Raw genomic sequence first — 20,840 nt, 5'->3', positions numbered from 1 at the left:
GACATACTGATGTTTTACGTAAAGTTCACCAAGGATACATAGTCCAGGTCAGCATGTACAGAGCGAGCAGCAAGTCACCATGACCCCCTCCAGAGCTGGGAAAGAACACTGGTCTTTTAAGAAGTTACACCGCTAGTGTCAGAAGAAAAAAATAAGCAGGGATTCTCATCTTTGAAGAGCTCTGGTTAATGGTTTTTTTTTTTGGTTTTTTTTTTTGCGGTACGCGGGCCTCTCACTGCTGTGGCCTCTCCCGTTGCGGAGCACAGGCTCCGGACGCACAGGCTCAGCGGCCATGGCTCACGGGCGCAGCCGCTCCACGGCATGTGGGATCTTCCCGGACCGGGGCACGAACCCGTGTCCCCTGCATCGGCAGGCGGACTCTCAACCACTGCGCCACCAGGGAAGCCCTGGTTAATGTTTAACCAAGATACACACTGCACATGAGGGAGGGAAGAGGCCCAAACAACCACGCAGAGAGAATTTTATATTTAATTTTTTCTTGTCCTGCCTTAAAAGATAAATTGTATTTCATCATATCAAATATTGACTTGGTTGTTATTTGGGATTAATTCAAGTGGATTACGGATGAGTGAGTTTTGGCCAAGCTTGACTTACTTGTTCTCTTATTTTTGGATTCAGAGTAACGGATGTAAACCTGGGGAAGTTGGTACGTGGGGACGCCCATGAGTGTTTTGTTTCACCTGTGGCCAGAGCTGTAATTGAACTTCTTGAAAAGTCAGGTATGATGCTCCTTCAGAAGTGTTGCTGTTTTCTATTTTTTGTTATTTATGTGAGTTTTTAGTAAGGATTTGTTTCTGGAAGATACTTATTGAAACACAGAAGCGATACTCAGTGTCAGCTTTATTTTTCTCATCTTTTAGGAGATATGAATGACTGGCAAATTTTTCTAATAAAGATTAGCTGTATTATAATTTTAAAGAGAAATTGGTAAAGATGAATGATTAACCTGTGTTTTCTCAGTTTCTCTTATGAAACCTTCAGAATAACCACAATGAAAAATGTTTCAGGTTTCAGCTTCTCGTATCTGTCAATATGTAAACCTAGATAAGTTTTATATTTAAAACTTAAATGAAGAAGCTGTCAGATATAGTTTAGGGTATAGAAACCTAGATTAGGATCTATCAGTGAGCAGGATCTCTTTCAGTAATCAGTATTTAATTTTTTCTGTACACCAGCTTGAGTGAAAAGGAGACAATGCCCCTCCCCTACACCCAAACATGAAATGATTGAACAAAAATTCCAAACTATATACCAGAGTTCTATTAGAAGATTAACTTTCAAGATATACCTTTAGGACATTAGCCATTAAGCTCAAATCTCTGAGATAATCCGTATAGACAGTGTTTTTCCATCACATGGATAATTAGGATGATGATTCTAGGTCACTGCCATAAAGTTTGCAAAGAAGGAATAAGTTATGGCTTATAGTCATTGTAGGTTTGGTACTCAGAGGGCCAAGTTTTAAAAGGCGATTTTTTTGCAGCCAATTAAGCCAACCCTGCTCTTTTCCCCGTGGGAGCCCAGTGTGCAGTGGTTGCAAACAGCAGCCTCCTTGGTAGTGTGTGCAGCCTCTTGCCTGTATGGTTTGCCCTAAGGGACTTCGAGACAGCCCTTTCCAGTGGACATTCATGTCTGCCATGCTGTCCCCAGTCTGGGCTCCAGACAGGTATGTGCAGTGCCTTTGGAAAGCCCCAGGGCACAGTGGCCTGGGTCCACATTGGCCAAATCGTGATGTCCATCCGCGCCAAGCTGCTGAACAAGGAACATGTGATTGCGGCCCTGCACAGGCCGAGTTCAAGTTCCCTTGGCTGCCAGAAGATTCGCATCTCCAAGAAGTGGGGATTTACTAAGTTTAATGCGGATGAATATGAAAACATGGTGGTAGAAAAGTGGCCCATCCCAGATAGCTGTGGGATCAAATACATCCCTAATCGTGGCCCCTTGGACAAATGGCAAGCCCTTCACTCATGAGAGCATTGGCGCTGTCCCCTCCTTAATCACGCCCACCAATAAATGCTGCTTTCCTGTCCAAAAATTAAATTAAATTAAAATAAAAGCTATTTTTCCTTACATTAAAGCTGTATGGGAGGAAGACTTTGAAGTTTTGAGTATAATACTGAATTTCCATTTGGTGGGTAGGTGTCAACTTAGATGGAAAGAAGATCTTGGTAATAGGAGCCCATGGGTCTTTGGAAGCCACCCTGCAATGCCTGTTCCAGAGAAAAGGGTCCATGACGATGAGCTCCCAGTGGAAAACACCTCAGCTTCAAAGCAAGGTAAGCATCTTTCATGGTGGAAACATATCCTTCAGTGTCTATATTAGAAAAGGAGGACTGAAATGCATAGGCTGATCGTTTAACATAAAAAGTTAGAGAAAGAACAGCAGAAAATCTCAAAGGATGAAAACAAAAGAGCAGAGATTACTGAAATGGAAAACAAATATGTAATATGAGAGGTTATCAGCAAAGCCAAAAGATAGTTCTTGGAAAAGTCTAGTAAAATAGACACACCACTAGCCAAAGTAATTAAGACAAAAAGAGAACACCAGCAATGTTAGGAACAAACAAGGGGACATAACCACAGAAGCAAAAATTATTTTTTAAAAAGGAGAATATGAACAACTTTATGTTGATAAATTTGAAAAATTGTATGGAATGAAAACTTTCCTAGAAACTGTGACTTACAAAACGGATTCAAGTAAAATTGAGTAGTCTTATATATAATTGAAGACATTGAATCAGTCTACCCAGCAAACAAGCAAACAAAAAAAGGCACTAGGTCGTTTTATAAATGAGTTACCACAGGAAAGAACATTTTCTCTGGAGAATAGAAAAAGAACATTTCCTAACTCATTGTATGAGTGCCCAGTGCAGACAATGACAAGATGATAAGGGATAATTACAGGCCAATTTCACCTATAACATAGATGAAATAATCGTTAGCAAAATAGAAAACCAAATCCAGTATCCCATTGGGACTATCATAGGATTGCAGGGGGGTCTGACATTAAAATCTGTTAAAATGTATTAATGTAATTTACCACATTATCAGATTAAAAACTATACTGTCACCACAGTAGATGCAGAAAAGTCACTAGATAAAATCTAATATTCATTATGATTTTTTCCTGAGAAAAACATTAGACTAGGAATTTAAGGAAATTCCTTAACAAGATAAAACATCTATAAAAACTTAGAGTGAAAAATCTCATTTAACAGTGACATATTAGAAACATTTTCTTAAATTAGGAAAGACAAGGGCGCCTGTTGTTAGTACTCCTAACCAGCATTGTGTGGGAATTCCTAGACAATGCAGTAATATGAAGAAAGAAAGGAAGAAAATTCATAATGATCGGAAAGGAAGACACCAAACTGTCATCAATCCTGGGTAATATGATTACATAAAAAGTCCAAAAGAACCTATTAAAATATCAGAATTAGTAAGAGTTCATCTGGGTTCTTGGATATAAGATCAACATGCAAAAATCAATTGCATTTCTAAACACTACTCCCCACAGTTAGAAAATTAATTTTTAAAGAAATACAGTTTATGATAACAATGAGAATATAAGGTATCTAGGAATATATTTAACAAAAGTTATTTCTGACCTTTTGAAAGAAATTATATAATCTTGACGAATGTCATTAAGAAGACCCAATTAAAAGCAGAGATACCATATTCATGGATAAGAAGACTCATCTTTTTTTTTTCTTTAATTAATTAATTAATTTTATTTATTTATTTTTGGCTGCACTGGGTCTTCCTTGCTGCGTGCGTGCTTCCTCTAGTTGCGGAGAGCAGGGGCTACTCTTCGTTGCGGTGCGCGGGCTTCTCATTGCGGTGGCTTCTTTTGTTGCGGAGCATGGGCTCTAGGCACGTGGGCTTCCGTAGTTGTGGCTCACGGGCTCTAGAGCGCAGGCTCAGTAGTTGTGGCGCGTGGGCTTCATTGCTCCGTGGCATGTGGGAACTTCCCGGACCAGGGCTTGAACCCATATCCCCTGCATCGGCAGGTGGATTCGTAACCACTGCGCCACCAGGGAAGCCCAATAAGACTCGTCTTAAAGATACTAATTCTCCCCAAATCAATCTATAAATTAGAATCAGAATCCTGACGTAGGGCTTTCCTGGTGGCGCAGTGGTCGAGAGTCCGCCTGCCGATGCAGGGGACGCGCGTTCGTGCCCCGGTCTGGGAGGATCCCACATGCCGCGGAGCGGCTGGGCCCGTGAGCTGTGGCCGCTGAGCCTGCACGTCCGGGGCCTGTGCTTTGCAACGGGAGGCCACAGCAGTGAGAGGCCCTCATACTGCAAGAAAAAAAAAAAAGAACTCTGACATAGTATTATTGTGTAGATGTTGACAAGCTGATTCCATTTACATGGAAGCACAAGGACAAAAACAAGACAGTTTTGAAGAAAACTAAAGCTGTAAATATCAACAAGAAAGAATTTTTAAAAACAGCATTCATTGGAAAAAAGCACATTGCAGAAGGCTGTATTTCATCTAACACCATTTATATAGGGTTTTAAATCAGTACCACGTATATATCTCTAGGGCTCCATACATATGAAGTAAAAGTATAAAGAAAGGAGTAGAAACTGTGAACCAGATCAGGAAAACCATGACAGGACAAAGATGTGCAGGTAGGTAAGAGGAGACTAGGGGACCTTCACTTGTATTGGTCATGCCTTTCCTTCAACTAGCCAATGGGCGGGATGTCCAGGTGTGTTATGTTATTCTTTTACATTTTCATGTCTGAAATAGTTAATAAAGTTTTTAATTTCAAAAACTGACAATGAATTTCACAGATTTCAAGCAAAGTGAAGTTAGATTAAAAGCGCATTAAGTACAATAAATTACTAAAATCTAAAAATACATGGTCTTCACTTTGCAGCGTGAGGATGGAAACCAACAAGTTGTAGTCCTGTCCAGGGGAGACGGGCCTCTCGACTGAGATTTGTAATTTTTCAGTGGCAGGTGGATCTGATGTACATAATTGCTACTTGTTTTAAAATAGCCCAGCAACATGGTCTTGCAATTAAACTCAAACCTATGTGCTCTTTTAGTGGTCACCACGTGGTGGCAGCCTATTCAAGAAAATTCAAGGACGATGTTTCATACTTCATAGAGGCCAGGATTTTAGGTTGGGAAGCTTAGTAGAAGAGGACAGTAAACTTGCCCTGAACTGAACAGCTGTGACGAAAAAGAGAAAAATGCCTTCATTGGCAATTCAGTGTTTTCACAGCTGTCACAGATACTTTTGCTAGTTGTATCTGTATTTTTGAACAACAAAGACATCTTTCAAAGTGCTTTTTTTATTATGGAAATAAATCACCTTGACTCTTTCGGATAAAGCTCACCCTGACTTTGAGAATGATGATTACAAGGCTTTATTCTCTAGAGAATCTAGAAATTGAATAGCATTCTGGTTCCCGCATATCTAAGAAGGCTCTTTTCAATAGCTGACGTTGCACGCACATTTTGTTTTCCTAAGTCCGTGGCACTTAGAGTGGCACCGCTGTGAATCTTATAGGCTGTCAACTTCCGCTCTTTTTCTTGCTTCAACTTTATAGCCAGAAATAGGGAAAAATTCCGGGCTCCCTGTACTTGTCTTTAAAGTTCAGTTGGTCTCTGGTGTTTGGCCCTCTCTACCTGGCTTACTTACATACAACAGGCTCCCCTCACACCACAGGATAAAGGCTGTATCTTTCCATTTTTTGGTGCTAGCAGCCAACTTCACTAGTCACTTACCTCCCCGCTGATAGGCCTCCATGCTTCTGCCTGACATTTGACGTTTCAATATTCCTACATTTTCTTTCTAAAACACAGGCCATTGCGGGGCCTGGTTTCAGAGGGTCAGTGCGCCCTCCGCAGACCACAGTGACTGCAATTAATGTGGTGCAAAGAACAGCCAGGCCCAAGTTAGTGTCCAGGACACCTGAATGGGACAGGCTGTGTCCACCCTCGGAAAGCCTCCACTGTGAGAATCCTTGAAAGTATAAATTTAACAACAGATTCGGATTTTTGTTTTCTGATTCCATCGACAATGCATTTTAAGATGATAGTGCATTATAAGTGCATCTGAACAGTGCATTTTAAGATTATGGCCCATTTATCTTCTCATTATCAACAATGCTAAGTATCAGGGAGAGCAAAGAGCAAGCAAAGGATTATAGCTATTAGGTCACAGGACGTTATCTTTGAAAAGCATTTCTTACCTGCTTGTTTGTACCTGACATGGGACAAGACCCCCTGTTGGCCATCTGGTGGGGGATTTCCAAAACCAGGAGGGTGAGGGTTTGGGGATCAGGAGGGGACTGTAACACTGGAGTCCTGTCCACCACCTCCTGAACTACACGTAGCCTTTCAAGTTTGGGATGACCTTGAAGCAGTCGCAGCCTGCTGCAACCAGTAGGAACTGTCTTTGAAGGTCTGGAGTCAGAGACAACATTTGTGTTTTCGGGAAGCAATAAAACATAGGCGTTGGTGGAGACAGCTCTGGATTCAAGCCTTATCTGTTGTTTAACGTCTCTGAGCCTGTCTCCTTATGTGGAGAATGGGGATCATAATACTCCCTGCCTCATGGGGCTGCTGTGAGAATTCAGTGATCACGTAAGTTTGCTTAGCACAGGATCCCTGGTAATAGCTTGGCTGTTACTGATGGTGAGTCAGGAAGGACACTGGCAAGTTTCACCATACGGATGTGCAGTTGATCCTCAGTGTGGAAATGGAAAGGCCAGTGGGTAATCACACTGTAAGGAGGTAATAAAAAATCAGGACCCAGGGTTCCTTATTGGAGGAAAACTAAGAGACAGTGTCCCTGAGAGAGTGGGTGCCCAGCTTTGGCCAGTCTGGGCTCTCCCTCTGGTCCTCACCTCCAGGGCTGTGGACCTCTTCCTTCCCTGATGCCTGTGTTACTCAAGCTGCTCCACTTCAGATCATGTCTCCTGGGGATTCCTGGTTTACCAGTCACTCCTTCCAGGAATAGTAGTCCTTCCTACGATTTTGAGGAGTAGTTACATTGAGTTAGTTAACATAGAAATGGATCCCTTCTCTAACAGCCTGCCTAGATCTAAAGATGGTCTTTGGATACTGATTACGCATGAAATCTCATGGAGTCTGAACATGAGAATTGAGATTTGCCTTTTTAGAGAAGTACAGGAAAGAGAGTTGACTTCTGTATTTGGTAGCTTGATAGTTTATGCCCCTCTGAGTGTATGATTGAAAATTAAGAATAAGTTTCCTGCTTTGTTTTGCAGCATCAAAACAAAGATGCATTCTGCTTTGAGAGGCGTTCTGTATTTACATGGGAGAGGGGAAGAATGTCTGGGCACTGACCCAAATCAGCTACACACTGTGGAGCATCAGCTGTTGGTACCCCAAAGCACTGGGTGTGATGTTTTTGGGTCCAGATAAGGAATCGCCCTCCTTCCTCCACCCAAACGAAGGCCCCTCACTCAGCTCCCCAGGCCCCTGGAGTGGAATGACACCCTCATGTAGGAGGGGACAGCCATCCGCCCTGTGAAAATGGGCCTAGATATGGAGATGTCCTCTTCCTCACCCCAAGGAGTTCACTCTGATACCAAAAGCAAATGTTCGGCATTTAGTATTTATGAGGCGGAGTGGTACCCCTCTCCTGGGAGGAGAGGCTGGCAGGCGCCCCGGGGCTGTGCTCACACGCCCTCACTTGCTCCGCTGGCTGGAAAGCCTCTTCGGAATCTGTGGTCGGGCGCAGCTGGAAGATGATGGCGAAATGGCCTCCAGCTGCAACGAATCAGGTCGATCCCAGCTGCGTGTATAAGAAATAACCCCAGAATAAGAGAAGCGTTGTATTTTGTTTGTCTCAGAGGATCTTGTTTCTCCTGAGCACGGAGATCGTCAAAACTAGCACTAACAGAAGAAGGAAAAATACAGGTCTTTCATACTTGAAGGATCAAAGTAGGCTGTTTTCTTGAGCCAAGCTAAATTATCACAAAGTCATTTCCACTTTAAATTCGGTACGTAGCATACAAAAGGCCTTAAAAAGGGAATTGGAAGATTCTAAATATATGTGTATTATACATATGAGATTTTGAAAAAGTAATCTATTTTCCAGAGATTGTGGGGAAAACCCTAACTTTTGTTCTTTGGCCGAGCCACGTGGCTTACAGGATCTTAGTTTCCTGACCGGGGATCGAACCCCAGGCCGACGGCAGTGAAAGCGCCAAGTCCTAACCACTGGACCACCAGGGAATTCCTAGAAAACCCTAGCTTTTTTTGGGGGGGAGTATGCGGGCCTCTCACCGTTGTGGCCTCTCCCGTTGTGGAGCACAGGCTCCGGACGCACAGGCTCAGTGGCCATGGTTCACGGGCCCAGCCGCTCCACGGCATGTGGGATCTTCCCGGACCGGGGCTCGAACCCGTGTCCCCTGCGTCGGCAGGCGGACTCTCAACCACTGTGCCACCAGAGAAGCCCAACCCTAGCTTTTAAACTGGACTGGATTGGCAAGTTACACAAGTTTATTTTTCTTTTTTATATTTATAATTTTTAATGCATTTGTCTTTTAAATCGGGTAGGAAATTATAAGTGTAGTTTCAAACCAAAAATACAAGAATACTGGCTTTTCTGGAGATCTTCATTTCTTCACACAGCTTGGAGTTACTGACTAGTGTCTTTTCACTTCTTGTAGAGCAGGTCTAATGGTAACGAACTCCCTCCACTTTGTTTAATATGCAAATGTATTCATTTCTCCCCCCCTTTTTTTTTTTTTTTGAAGTACAGTTTTGCTGGATATAGAATTCTCAGTTGACAGATCTTGTTTTCTTCAGGCACTTTAAATATGTCATCCCACTGCCTCTGGCCTCCAAGATTTCTGATGAGCACGATAATTCTTTTTCACCAGAGAGGCTAGCCTTAAACCAGTAACATGGTAACAGCAGTAAGGACAGCTAACAATCATTGGGTTAGTGGTTACTGTGAACCAGGACTGTCCTTCACTTGTGTTATCTCGTTGATTCTGCAGCCATCCTATTAGGCAGGACTCTCACTCTTCCCATATCATAGATGAGGAAACTGAGGCTCAGAGAAGTAAAGAGACTGTGCAAATGTATATAATTTGAAAATGATAGAGGTGGCAGTACAGCCAGTATTTTTAGCCACTAGCCCACGTCAGCTCTTATTCCAGATAATCAGAAAACCCAATCTTTAAAAGTACCTTTAAAGTCTAATCTTGAAAACCCAAAAGTATCTGACAGCTCAGATGGGCAACATTAGCGGGACCAAGGCCCAAGACATTAGACTTGGGTTGAGTTCACCATTGCTTCATTCCCACAGTTAATAGTCCCACAGATATCTTCCTAAGATAAGGAAGCCAGTTGCTCCCTGAGCCCTGGGCTTCTCGCCACCCCTCCAGGGGCACTCTTCAGAATGGATGTGTCCACCCTCTTGAGAGGGCAGGGTGGGGGGCACCCTGGTCAGGTGTGTGGACATGCAGTACAGCCTCATTGATGTGAGTCCCTCCCCCCACCCCACCCCCCTGTAGTGGCTGGGTGGAGAAGATACCACCGACCCTGGGGCAGCACAGATCTTGTGCCAAGCAAATACCAAGGCTGCTGAGTAATGTGTGATTAAGTGACCTGGATAATGTAGCTCCCTGAGTTTCTTTGACAGATATTTCAACATTCATGGACTGAAAATGCCTTTGGATGTCAGCTCCCATTCCTCTCACTCTTGCTTCTGCCTGATCATTGTCTTGCTTATTAACACCAGAGAAGGAGGTGAATAGAACTTTTTAAAAAGCCCCCAAATCAGGCCATTTATATTTAGCAGCATTGAGAAAGGGATCTGAGAGAATCTGTTGAAACTTGGCGTGAGATCCAAAGGGGGCATGTGAAGTCTCAGATGGTTCAAGGCAGGTACTGCACAAAGGAAGGGCTCCAGGCTGTGTCCTGCAGAGATCAGGCCAGTGACATCACCTCCCGTCCACCTACAGATCATCCCTGCTTGCCTGTCCGCACCATCGGCAGAGCCTGGCTCTATCTTTTACCCCTTCTTCTCCAGTGTAAATGCTTCCTAAGCATGTAGAATTAGAATACTCTAGTTGGTAGGTCTTAACATAATCTATAATGATAAAGCACCTTACATTTGTATACAGATTTTGTTTTCAAAGTCTTTTCATATACTAGCGTTATATCCTGAAAGCAAGGTGTTATGTATGGTGCCTTGACCCTGGTTGTCAGTGAAAAGGAGCAGAGCCTGGATATGAGTCGGGTCTTATAAACCCCGCCTGCCACGGTCTTCCCTCTGCACCTCAGTTCCTCTCTGTCAAGTGCAGCTTCTTCACTTCTCCAAAGAGGCAGCTGAGGCCAGAGAGTTACTCAGGGGAAGTGGGATGCAGAAATCCTATGTGCAGCCCAGGGTTCAGAATTGGAAAGCACAAGCATGGCGGGAAACGCGGCGCAACGCTGAATTTCCCACAGTCTCATCAATTCACCTTAACTTCAACACGGCATAACCGTAAATCATAAGGCTGTCCTGCCTCTGTGAAGTGGGGCTTGCTTCTCGTGGATCTGGGGACCATAAGTTGGTCTTCTCCACATTTGTGTGCTACGTGGTTCTGAGTCTTTGTCCTATTAGATTATCTCTCATCACACATACACACACGCACAGACACACACAGGTGTGAGCTCACGCTCTCTGTGTGTGTCTCAGCCCTACTTTTTAGTTTTATTTCTTCCTAGGATGCGAGAAAGGGAATAATTCTTTTTTTTTTTTTTTTTTTTTTTGCGGTACGCGGGCCTCTCACTGTTGTAGCCTCTCCCGTTGCGGACCACAGACTCCGGACACACAGGCTCAGCGGCCATGGCTCACGGGCCCAGCCGCTCCGCGGCATGTGGGATCTTCCCGGACCGGGGCACAAACCCGTGTCCCCTGCATCAGCAGGCAGACTCTCAACCACTGCGCCACCAGGGAAGCCCAAGGGAATTATGCTTGATGAATCAAAGTATATCCATTAGTGGATTTGAGGTTGCATTTTCCTTTTATCATCCATCATAATTTATGTGAGAATCAAGTAAACTTGAAGAGGGATTAACTGTCTTTTCTATATCATTTGGGACACAACTGGCTATCTTTGATACACTCTTCTCATACGTTGAGCGGTAAATATGTTGAATGATGAAGTAAGACATGAACGTTTTAGAAAAAGGAAGGTCATTTATTAACCTTTGGGGGAAAAGTTGGGGAGCTAAGTGCTGTGATCATACTCCCAAATTATCCATGTGGCTTGTAGTCATTCTGATTTATGAAATAGGTCTTAATTTTAAAAGCCAATAATGTCCTGCTGATCACAGATGAGAGTGGAAAAAAGAAACATAGGCAATTCCAGAAAGGAAAAAAATTCTCTGGGATGAGATCACTTGCTGAAGTGGGGGAGGTACCTTTTGCTGAGACTCATTCTCTTATCTTGCCAAAGTATTACAACATCTGAATGAACATGGTTTGACATCCTTATTTTAGAGTGTTTACACAGTTATTTTGATGTTCTCCTTTGATAGTATGCTTAACATTGCAGGAAAGTCTGTATATTTATCCATGGGTACAAAGCAAGAATCCTTCGGTAGATACTCAGTTAATTCGAATAAAAAGTTAGACATTCTAAGTTTGAATAATTTATGGATAAACAGGGACTCTGCTTATGAAAAGCTCTGCCTCAGTGAAATCTCCATCGTCAGGGAATACACTGGACTCAAAGGGCAAGAGTTTACCCAGGCATGGTTGCCAATGCCCATTTCTGTAATAAAGTCACTGATGAGTTCCTAATTGCCCAAAACGGAGTTTCTTTCCTTTTAGCTTGCTTAGCCACTGGGCATCACTGGAACCGGTGCCGGCTTGAAGGCATCCAGTCCTTCCTGTGTCTGGAGTCTCACCAGAGTCATATCATTTCTTCCCGTCTTTTGTCATTTACGATGAGTGCTCCCAAGAGATGCCTTAAACACCTTTTTCTCCCCATTCTACCTGTTTCCCTCGGGGATCTTGTCCAAGCTTCTAGTTTTAACTATGTCTATAATGCTGGCAGATCCCAGCCTGCACCCCCATCCTCCTGACCTTCCTCAGTTCCAGGCATCCAGCTTCCTACCAGCCCTGTCCTCTGCCTGCTGCAGTAGAATGCTTTCCCTCTCAGCCCCTCCAGCATCGAGAGGAATCTTCCTAAAACACAGCTGATGGTGTGAGGGCAACCAGAGTGGCCCGGTCTGACAGCTACTTATCTGTTACCAAGAAAAGGCCAGCAAATCCCGGAATTTGGCATTTATTGAAAGAAAGTGACATTTCATAAAAAAGAAGAACACTTCACTCTTTTTAGGTCTTTGCCATGAGATGGCCACGGGGCCTCCACGCCACATGAGATTTCACAGACACACCCTGTCCTTGCAGAGCACCGTGAAAAGTCTTCTGCGGAACATGATGTGATCTGTAAAGCCGCTCACCCGGCTTGCACTAACCACAAAGTGTCCCAGTTCATTGAAAGTGAAAGAACGAGGGCCGGGTCACCTCCCTCCCTCCCTCCCTCGGGGCCCCTCCCTGTACTTAACTGTATGTGACAGCTGCCGGATGTCCCTGTTGCACAGGGACTGCCGGGTGTTAAACACTAGCAACGTTTTTAAGTATTTTACCAACTGTGTGGGCAAAAGAAGTAGAAATCGGATGTTTGTTTCTTCTCCGTATTCCAGTGGTTTGCCCTGCGCCTCCATCTTGAAGATCCCCAGCTCTCGGATCTTGTAGGCAGGGAATTTTATATTCCTATCCTCAGCAACCTCAGTGTCTGCCCCAGGTGGCGCTTGAGAGATGGCAGGTGAAGAGTATATTCACTAAAGAATCCTGGATCTCTTTTATTCTCTTCAGTCGCTGTAATTTGAGAAGCGTGTGTTTGCTGGAGAAAAGTACCTTTTTTTTTTTTTAAGTATTGTTCTTCATTTTGAACTTTATTTTCTGAATTGTGTTGATAACTTTTGAAGGATGTAGAAGCAGGTTTGATAGGTCTCAGGTAATTCAATCACGATGCTTCAGGACATAGCTCCAAACCTTTTTTTTTCACCTGTCCTACCTTTTGTAGGCATACAGATCTCATGCCTGAGATTCATATATGCCCTTTCAAAACCGTTGATAGCATAAGTCCTGTCTTCTAACTAGGAAGGTGGGGCTGTCCTTTCTGGAGTTTCCATTTTAAAATGCATTTCATTTGCTAAGTACAAAGTTGTGAGGTTCCTTATAACTCTGCAAATCCTATCTGTTCTCCATCTCCCCATCCGTATTCTGAGACCTGTCCCCCATCCACACTCCCTGAAAAAGCAGTGACTTCAGAAAAGTAGTTTTCATGGTATCTAAACCCTCCGCATTCCCACGTGCTCCACGCTAAATGCCTGCATATCTGTGTCTTGCGATTGTTTTAACATTTGGTCTTCTGCCTGGGGAGTGGGCGGTTCGCTGAAAGCTGCTTCCACTCAAGTCTCAGCAGAGAAGGCAATATTTTGTTATGAGTAAAGTTTCAAGCCAGGCTTTGGCCAGGGTCCTTCCCATTAGGGAGGAAGAAAGTAGAAACAGCCAGTGAGATGATAATTCTTCTTGAATCGTTGCTCATTAAAAACCTCGCCTGGGCCTTCGTGGGTTATTTATTGATTTAAGCATCTAGCACTTTTCCTTTCCAGAAAGATTAGCATCTGCGATGCGATCACGTCTGGGGGAGGAGATTTTGGCCTTTGCGGGATCAGCTGCCCCCCCCCCCCCCCCCCGTTGCTTGTTAGCACGGCCCGTTTTCGAGCCGAGTCTAGGTACACAGTTAAGGGGTCGGAATGAGATTTCCAAGATTTATCGGTAATGAAAAGAACAGGTTGTACGGAAGACACCACATGGAGGAAACTAAGTGCTCTTAGGGGACTCAATTAAACCTGTGATCCTTGGCTTTTTCCAAAATGAACATTGCAGTCTTGTACATATTAACTTCCTTTTTGTAGATGTTTTAACATGTTCTGTTTTTGCCGCCGTCGAGCGTGGAAAGTGCAGCGAAATGGCGTTTCTTATTCGCTGATCACTTGCCACACGCTAAGCATCTGTGTTTCAAGTCTTACTGTGGTTGAGTGTCTGCAGTGGTAAAGGAACACACATATTTTCTTATCAGATGTTTAAAATCCTCTTTCCATAAGAACACATTTTTCCCCTAAATGTACCATCACCTGCAAGTCTGGCTGCCTTTCAGCTCTATCTGTACAGAACCCATGGGGCGTTAACGCACTAGATTGCTGGGAATATTGGCTGTAAACCTCTTAATTCGGGTTCACAGTACTGTGACTTGGGCATTAAAAAAGTGGTTTTTCCAGTAGGGATCTCTTTTTGCATGTGATTAATACAGATTCACAGAGATACCATTTTAACATATTCCTCTTCCTGTGCCTTAATGAAGGGCGGTGCTGAAAAGCAGTGAGCACCTTCGGGCCTCATTAGCGGTACTCACTGAATTGCTCTCCCCTATTTGCATGATCCAGCTGATCCGGTGTTTCTGGGATGTTAACCTGTGCATTTAAATTTTCACCATGCTTCTCCTATCACGGGAGCTCAGAGCTGCTCTAGATCTTGGCTTTTTTGTTCCCAAGATTCCTGAGACTTTAGCTGATGCAGCCTCTTGCCCAAACAGTGTTACAGACTTGGGCTGAGGAGCTGGCCTGGTCCTTCCCCATGATCTTCAGCGATCAGCATGTCCAAGCTGAGAGCGGATGAGGACCATTGGAGCCCGTTCACTTCCTGGGCTGTTGGGTGGTTGGGTGAGGGTAGTGGCACTGGGGGTGTTTTTGTGTTTTGTCTTCCGTTCCTGTCTGTTTGATTCTGAAGAGTCTGCAGTCAGTTGCAGGGCATTGAAGTTTGTGGAAAAAGCAATGGGGGAGGGGCCATCAGCACTACAGAGTGGAGGGCTGTCAGCTTCCCTCTCTTTCTGCCTCATAGAGTATTGAGTATTCCAAGGCTGTGTTCGCTAGGGAGACAGGACATACCATAGAGGTACTTACACTCCCTGAGCCTCAGTTTACTTGTCCATTAAATGGGTATAATGAAACCAACCTCACGTATTTGTGAGCTGACACGTGCAGTTGTTGGTATTTTCCCCATGGGTCTGAGATTCCCTCTTCAGCTCTCTCCCTCCACATATGGATCCACTTGGAAGTCTGGTTGTTTCATTGGTACTGGGACAGGTGGTCATTCTTCTGTTGAGGCCAGAACCAACCTCTCACCCTACTTCATAACCGTCCTTCCAGACATGTTCCTCCTGTGCTGTGTTACCAAAATACAAACAGGGCAGACATGTGAATGTCTTTTGTAGTAGTTGTTGCATTGTTTCCTTTTTCTTTAAGAAAAAAAAAAAAAAAACAGTTTGACAAGAGACTAACCAGGACCTCAAGGAAAATGCGATTCTTGCTTGAGCTCTTGAAAATCTGTCCACGGATCTAGTACAAGTTCCATATGGGTCTAATTTCGATTATGCAGTTGTACAGGCCGGAAGGCTCCCTGCACTGGTCAGATCTTCAAGTGGCTTCATTGCGACCAGCACTATCTCCCCCCTACGGCAGGATGCTGCATGAGTCAGGATGCTGTCCACCCCCTTCAGCTTGCAGTCTCCTCCTCCCATCAGTGCCGTTTCCTTGGCCCCATCCTTTTTCTTGATATTGCAGTTAGTGTTGAAAACATGTAAATGATAAGACTACACGTAGTACATATGCCGAAGTGACTGCCCTGAAGAAATTTTTTTTTCTTTAATAAGAGTAAACACTTTATTTTCTTTGTTGCTGTACAGATCACAATGATGGAACTGTCCTTCTCTGTCTCTCTCCTTTTCGTGGCCGTGCCATGCGGCATGTGGGATCTTAGTTCCCCACATGCCACATCCCAGGGATCGAACCCGAGCCCCCTGCAGTGGAAGCAGAGTTCTAACCACTGGACTGCCAGGGAAGTCCCCCTGAAGAAATTTTTAAAGCTTTTTTTTTTCTAGGATATGATGATCACGTTTGGTTTGTACTAATATGAGCTACATTAATAAATTAGTAAAGTGATTCTGTCAGTGCATCCGTGTGGAACTGAACTCTGAAGATTGTTTGTTGTCTGTTACATTGAAGGCATTTGGCGTTGATCGTCACGTCTTTATGCTACAGTTGACAATGTGTGTGGTGTTTTTCTTTTTCTTTCTAGCTTCATGAGGCTGACATTGTGATCTTGGGCTCACCCAAGCCGGAAGAGATTCCTCTTTCTTGGATTCAACCAGGAACTACTGTTCTCAACTGTTCCCATGACTTTCTATCAGGTAAATGTCTTCAAATTGGTGCTAGGCCACTGATCAAAATAGGTGAGATTGCTATGAGAAAAGTAAATCTTCTTCAGAAGAGTCTGCTCCCGAAATGATGGTTGCTGTCAACATACCTACATAGGTAACGTGCCTGCCTTTTGGGTTGCTTGATGCTGGAACCACATTGCCAGGCAAAGAGCAGCCAAGGTGCCAGCTGCAGTAAGGGCCTCTCCTCCTCTTCTGTTCTTCCCCCTTCATCAGCATGTCCCCTGCTGGCCTCTAGCATCAAGCAGTCGAGTCGGTTGTGGCCTAAAGTAGGACATTTTTACAGGTGTGAGGTAAACTAGAAACAGTGGTTTTCACAGTCTTTCAAAAAACAGCTGAGGGCTTCCCCCGGTGGCGCAGTGGTTGAGAGTCCGCCTGCCGATGCAGGGGACGCGGGTTCGTGCCCCGGTCCGGGAAGATCCCACATGCCGCGGAGCGGCTGGGCCCGTGAGCCATGGCCGCTGAGCCTGCGCGTCCGGAGCCTGTGCTCCGCAACGGGAGAGGCCACAACAGTGAGAGACCCGCGTACCGCAAAAAAAAAATCCCAAGAAACGGCTGAATCCTTTCTCCTAAAGCAGTCTTGGGTGAACCTCAACACATAAAAGCAGATGAAAACAGAGCTACCAGAGGGATGGGAGTGGAGACTAGCTCCCCGTGTTTGTAGTTTCCCTTTGCAGGGACCCCCTCACGCACTCCCTCGGAGCCACGAAGTCACTTCAAAACACTGTGAAAGTCACCCTTAGAAACCGAAGAGGTCTTAGGATGGGTGCTGGTATTTGATGGTATTTGCCAACGGACCCAGGAACATCCTGGACCGCATCAGGTCACCCTCAGGGTAGCTGAAGCTGTGCCAGCCCCAGGGCACTCAGCCCAGGCGCCAGTAGGGACACCCTTTTCTCATTCACAGAAAGACACTCAGGCTAAGAGAGCTTTAGCACACCCAGCCCACCCCCTCAAGACCCTGAGTGACATGTGTATGCAAGAGACAATTGCAGAGGGAGACAGAGAACCCTCTTGGTTACCCATGGCCTCCAAATTTCAACATGTGGTAGGGGAGGCTGTACTGAACTGTCCAGGAGGATGGCGTTTTTTCCCTCAAAGCTGGTCAGAACTTGGACCAAAAGGAGCAGAGGTCTCTACCGGTACCACACTGGAGTTCTAGACCTTGAAACTCAGGCAGCCCCGGAACACAGAGTGAAGTAGAGAATAGTATCAAGGAGAAAATAAATGTAACTTCTGATCCAGTCACCTTGAGATAACCATTTTACATTTTTCCATTAAAAAAGCACTAAACTTAATTTTATTGAAATACAATGGAAAGAAAAGAAAGTAATATGCTAAAAGCTCCACTGAAATTCATTTAACTGTTTCTTCAAAAAGAGAAATAATGCACCTTCCTCTCTGGGAAATGTAGCTCCTCCCAGAATCGACCAATCAGATTAAAAACCCCTTGGAGCTGAAGGGCTAGGGGGTTGTTTGGGGTGCTTTGAAAGGAAGATGCTCAAGAATTTCCCCAAATGCTCATGTACTCAGTTCACAGATGAGCACACACATGAATAAAGCAGTTTGAGGTACAATATAATACGAATGTAGGATTAATGGCTCTTTTTAGCAAATAGAAGTCAGGTACTAAATTACTTCTTTGAAATATATGTAATTTCTGGGTATAACTTCTTTTTTTTTCCCTGAAAAAAACAATGCCTAACCCATTAATAGTGGAAATGCACTATAGATTTGCTCAGAATCCTAGTTGGACTAGGATAGTCAGTTATGACTCTATTATTTTTTTTAATGAATGTTTCTTTGCTACAATGTTTACTTGCTGTTTTTTATTAGAGTTTATGTGTTTAGGACAATTTTGGTACAATCCTGGCTGGAGATAGGAGAGTCTGCTTCCGTGTTCTTTGGGAATCCCCATGAGCCATATGTTTTATTGGTGAAACGGTGCCTCATTTCTAATAAGTTACTTTTTAGGACTTTTATTTTTTAAAGGCATTTTAAAATCATTAGATTTAGATGTAACAATTCTCTTGAGGGAAAAAAATAAGACCAAGCATTATGTTTTAACAATTCTGTATGTAGACTGATTGCAGTTAGTTTATTTTCAATTTATCTGGTCCAGTAGTAGTGGTTTTATTGATTTTTGAATGCCCAGTGCCCAGAACGGTGCCGGACGCGTAGGAAGGGGTCAGTAAATACTGAGTGAATAAACATGGACTCAGAATTGTACTCTAATTGATTGCACTTTTTTTTTTTTTTGCGGTACGCGGGCCTCTCACTGTTGTGGCCTCTCCCGTTGCGGAGCACATGCTCCGGACGCGCAGGCTCAGCGGCCGTGGCTCACGGGCCCAGCCGCTCCGCGGCATGTGGGATTTTCCCGGACCGGGGCACGAACCCGTGTCCCCTGCATCGGCAGGCGAACTCTCAACCACTGCGCTACCAGGGAAGCCCTGATTGCACTTTTAAGTTAGTTGCAGATATAGAGACATTTCCTTGAACTTGTATCCCACTTAAAAACAGGGCTGACGGCACAAAGGCAAAGATGAAAAATGCTACTCTGATTAAATGGATGAATGTTTTCCAGTCGGTACTGTTTATGATAGCATTACATTTCTCAGTTGTCAAAAGTTTTTTTGTTTTGTTTTGTTTTCGCTGCGTTGGGTCTTCATTGCTGAGCGTGGGCTTTCCCTAGTTGCGGTGAGCAGGGGCTACTCTTCATTGAGGTGCACGGGCTTCTCATTGTGGTGGCTTCTCTTGTTGTGGAGCACAGGCTCTAGGCGCACGGGCTTCAGTAGTTGCAGCATGTGGGCTCAGTAGTTGTGACACATGGGCTTGGTTGCTCCACGGCATGTGGGATCGTCCCGGACCAGGGCTCGAACCCATGCCCCCTGCATTGGCAGGTGGATTTTCAACCACTGCACCACCAGGGAAGTCCAAGACTTTTAATTTTAGCAACTTTAATTAGAATGAAAATTTAATCTATGAGTAAATTGGAGAAAGGCATTTTCCCTCTCTTTTATATATAACTTTCCACTTTAGACAAATGAAGATCTTTTTCAAACATTATTAAAAGGAAAGTTGCTTTTATTTAAACTTCAGAGAAAAAGAATTTTTAATACACTTATGATTGGGTGAAGGCAGGGCTTTATAATGAAATTTTCATGGTCATCTTAATGGTGCAGGGTTCCCCTTCCCACCCCCCCCCTTGTAAAAATAGATAGAATATGGTGATTTATGATGAGGTAATTCTATAGAGCCATTTTATTGAATACCTAATCCCCAGAGAGATTTGCTTGATGGCTGATATCCCAGAAGCAGTGCTCGGAAAACAATTACACCTAACTTGTTGGATCTGTTCACTCTTCTATGGCATGAGTCTCATGTTTAGATTGAAAACAGGGACATAGCAGTGTTCAGTTTTCTAGCTATAAGAATAATTTTATTTTTAAAACAATTATTTCAAATGAAGGAAGTGGGCTGTGATTTTGTAATGCTGTGCTTGTGAAAGGTCAGAAATCATCCTAAGCAAAACCACTGCGCACTCTAATATTCAAACTTACTTTCTGATGTACCAAATGGGACAAAGGAGAAACTGGTCTTAATACTTGGGCCCAGAGAACAGTATCAAAACAGCAACTTTATGGGTCAGAGTAGTTCACAGCATCATTTTAAGCACACATAAGTCAGCAGGGAGCCCTGGGCTGCATCCCAGGACTCGTGCTAATCAAAGTTGCTAAAATCCCCAGGGTGGCCTCAAAACAGCTCCTCTCAGAAAAGGATTGTTCTGATTTCCAGGGAAAGTCTTATAACACTTTAGCCTTAAATTTTCCGATTGTGGCAAGTTTGGTTATTATAAGAAAAATTATAAGTGAAAGGCCATCTTTTAAAGTGATTCACTGACTTGTCCCTGGAGGAGGGAACTGTGAGTTAATGGGGAGTGGTTAGTGGGAAGTGAAAAGACCCATTTGGTTTGGGATGGGAGCCCTGCTGGACTCACAGACTGAGTGTGGACACCCCTCCGGGTGGGGCCCTGCCTCTACATAGGCAAGGGGGTGATGTAATGATTTCCTTTTTCAATTCTCCTTAGCCAAGAAATTTATTAAGAATGTATTCCTGATTCACTGAGTTACCATCTTAATTGCTTCAATTTCTCCAGATTCAGAACTTAATTGCATTGATTCCTACTACAAAAATGATACAGTGGTTATGATAGAACATTTTTGAAGTATACAATAGAAAAGAAGAAAGTAACTTCTGACCCAGTCATCTTGAGATAACCATCTTAGATTTTTTCCTATGAAAAAATTACACTCAATTTTATTGGATGGAATATAGTAGAAGGAAAAGAAAATAACATACTAAAAGCATTGCTGGAATTCTGATAACTCTTCTTCAAAAAGAGAAATATTGGTCCCTACAAGATTCTCCTAAAGTTTGAAATATGAGTGTATGTGTCTTTTGTGTTGTGTTTTAAAGTC

At 43.8% G+C, this 20,840-nt stretch overlaps 1 protein-coding gene and 1 non-coding gene across 6 annotated transcripts in view; both read left to right on the top strand.

The window, feature by feature from the left end:
- MTHFD1L (methylenetetrahydrofolate dehydrogenase (NADP+ dependent) 1 like) overlaps positions 1-20,840 on the top strand; it is a 194,147-nt gene that overhangs the window by 12,185 nt on the left and 161,122 nt on the right. For all 5 annotated transcript variants that reach the window (XM_027083497.1, XM_027083510.1, XM_027083501.1 and 2 more), the window contains 3 exons: positions 640-740; positions 2,161-2,297; positions 16,224-16,335. In XM_027083497.1, coding sequence (XP_026939298.1) covers positions 640-740; positions 2,161-2,297; positions 16,224-16,335 — 350 coding nt within the window. The remainder of the gene's footprint in view (positions 1-639; positions 741-2,160; positions 2,298-16,223; positions 16,336-20,840) is intronic.
- Positions 1,499-1,632, top strand: LOC113613386 (small nucleolar RNA SNORA70). The gene has a single exon (XR_003430224.1). It is a non-coding gene; the product is annotated as a small nucleolar RNA SNORA70 (small nucleolar RNA).

This window comes from Aethalodelphis obliquidens, unplaced genomic scaffold, assembly GCF_003676395.1.
Source record: "Aethalodelphis obliquidens isolate GAN/ISIS:26980383/991018 unplaced genomic scaffold, ASM367639v1 scaffold3, whole genome shotgun sequence".
NCBI lineage: Eukaryota > Metazoa > Chordata > Mammalia > Artiodactyla > Delphinidae > Aethalodelphis > Aethalodelphis obliquidens.
This window is presented reverse-complemented; position numbering and strand designations above follow the sequence as displayed.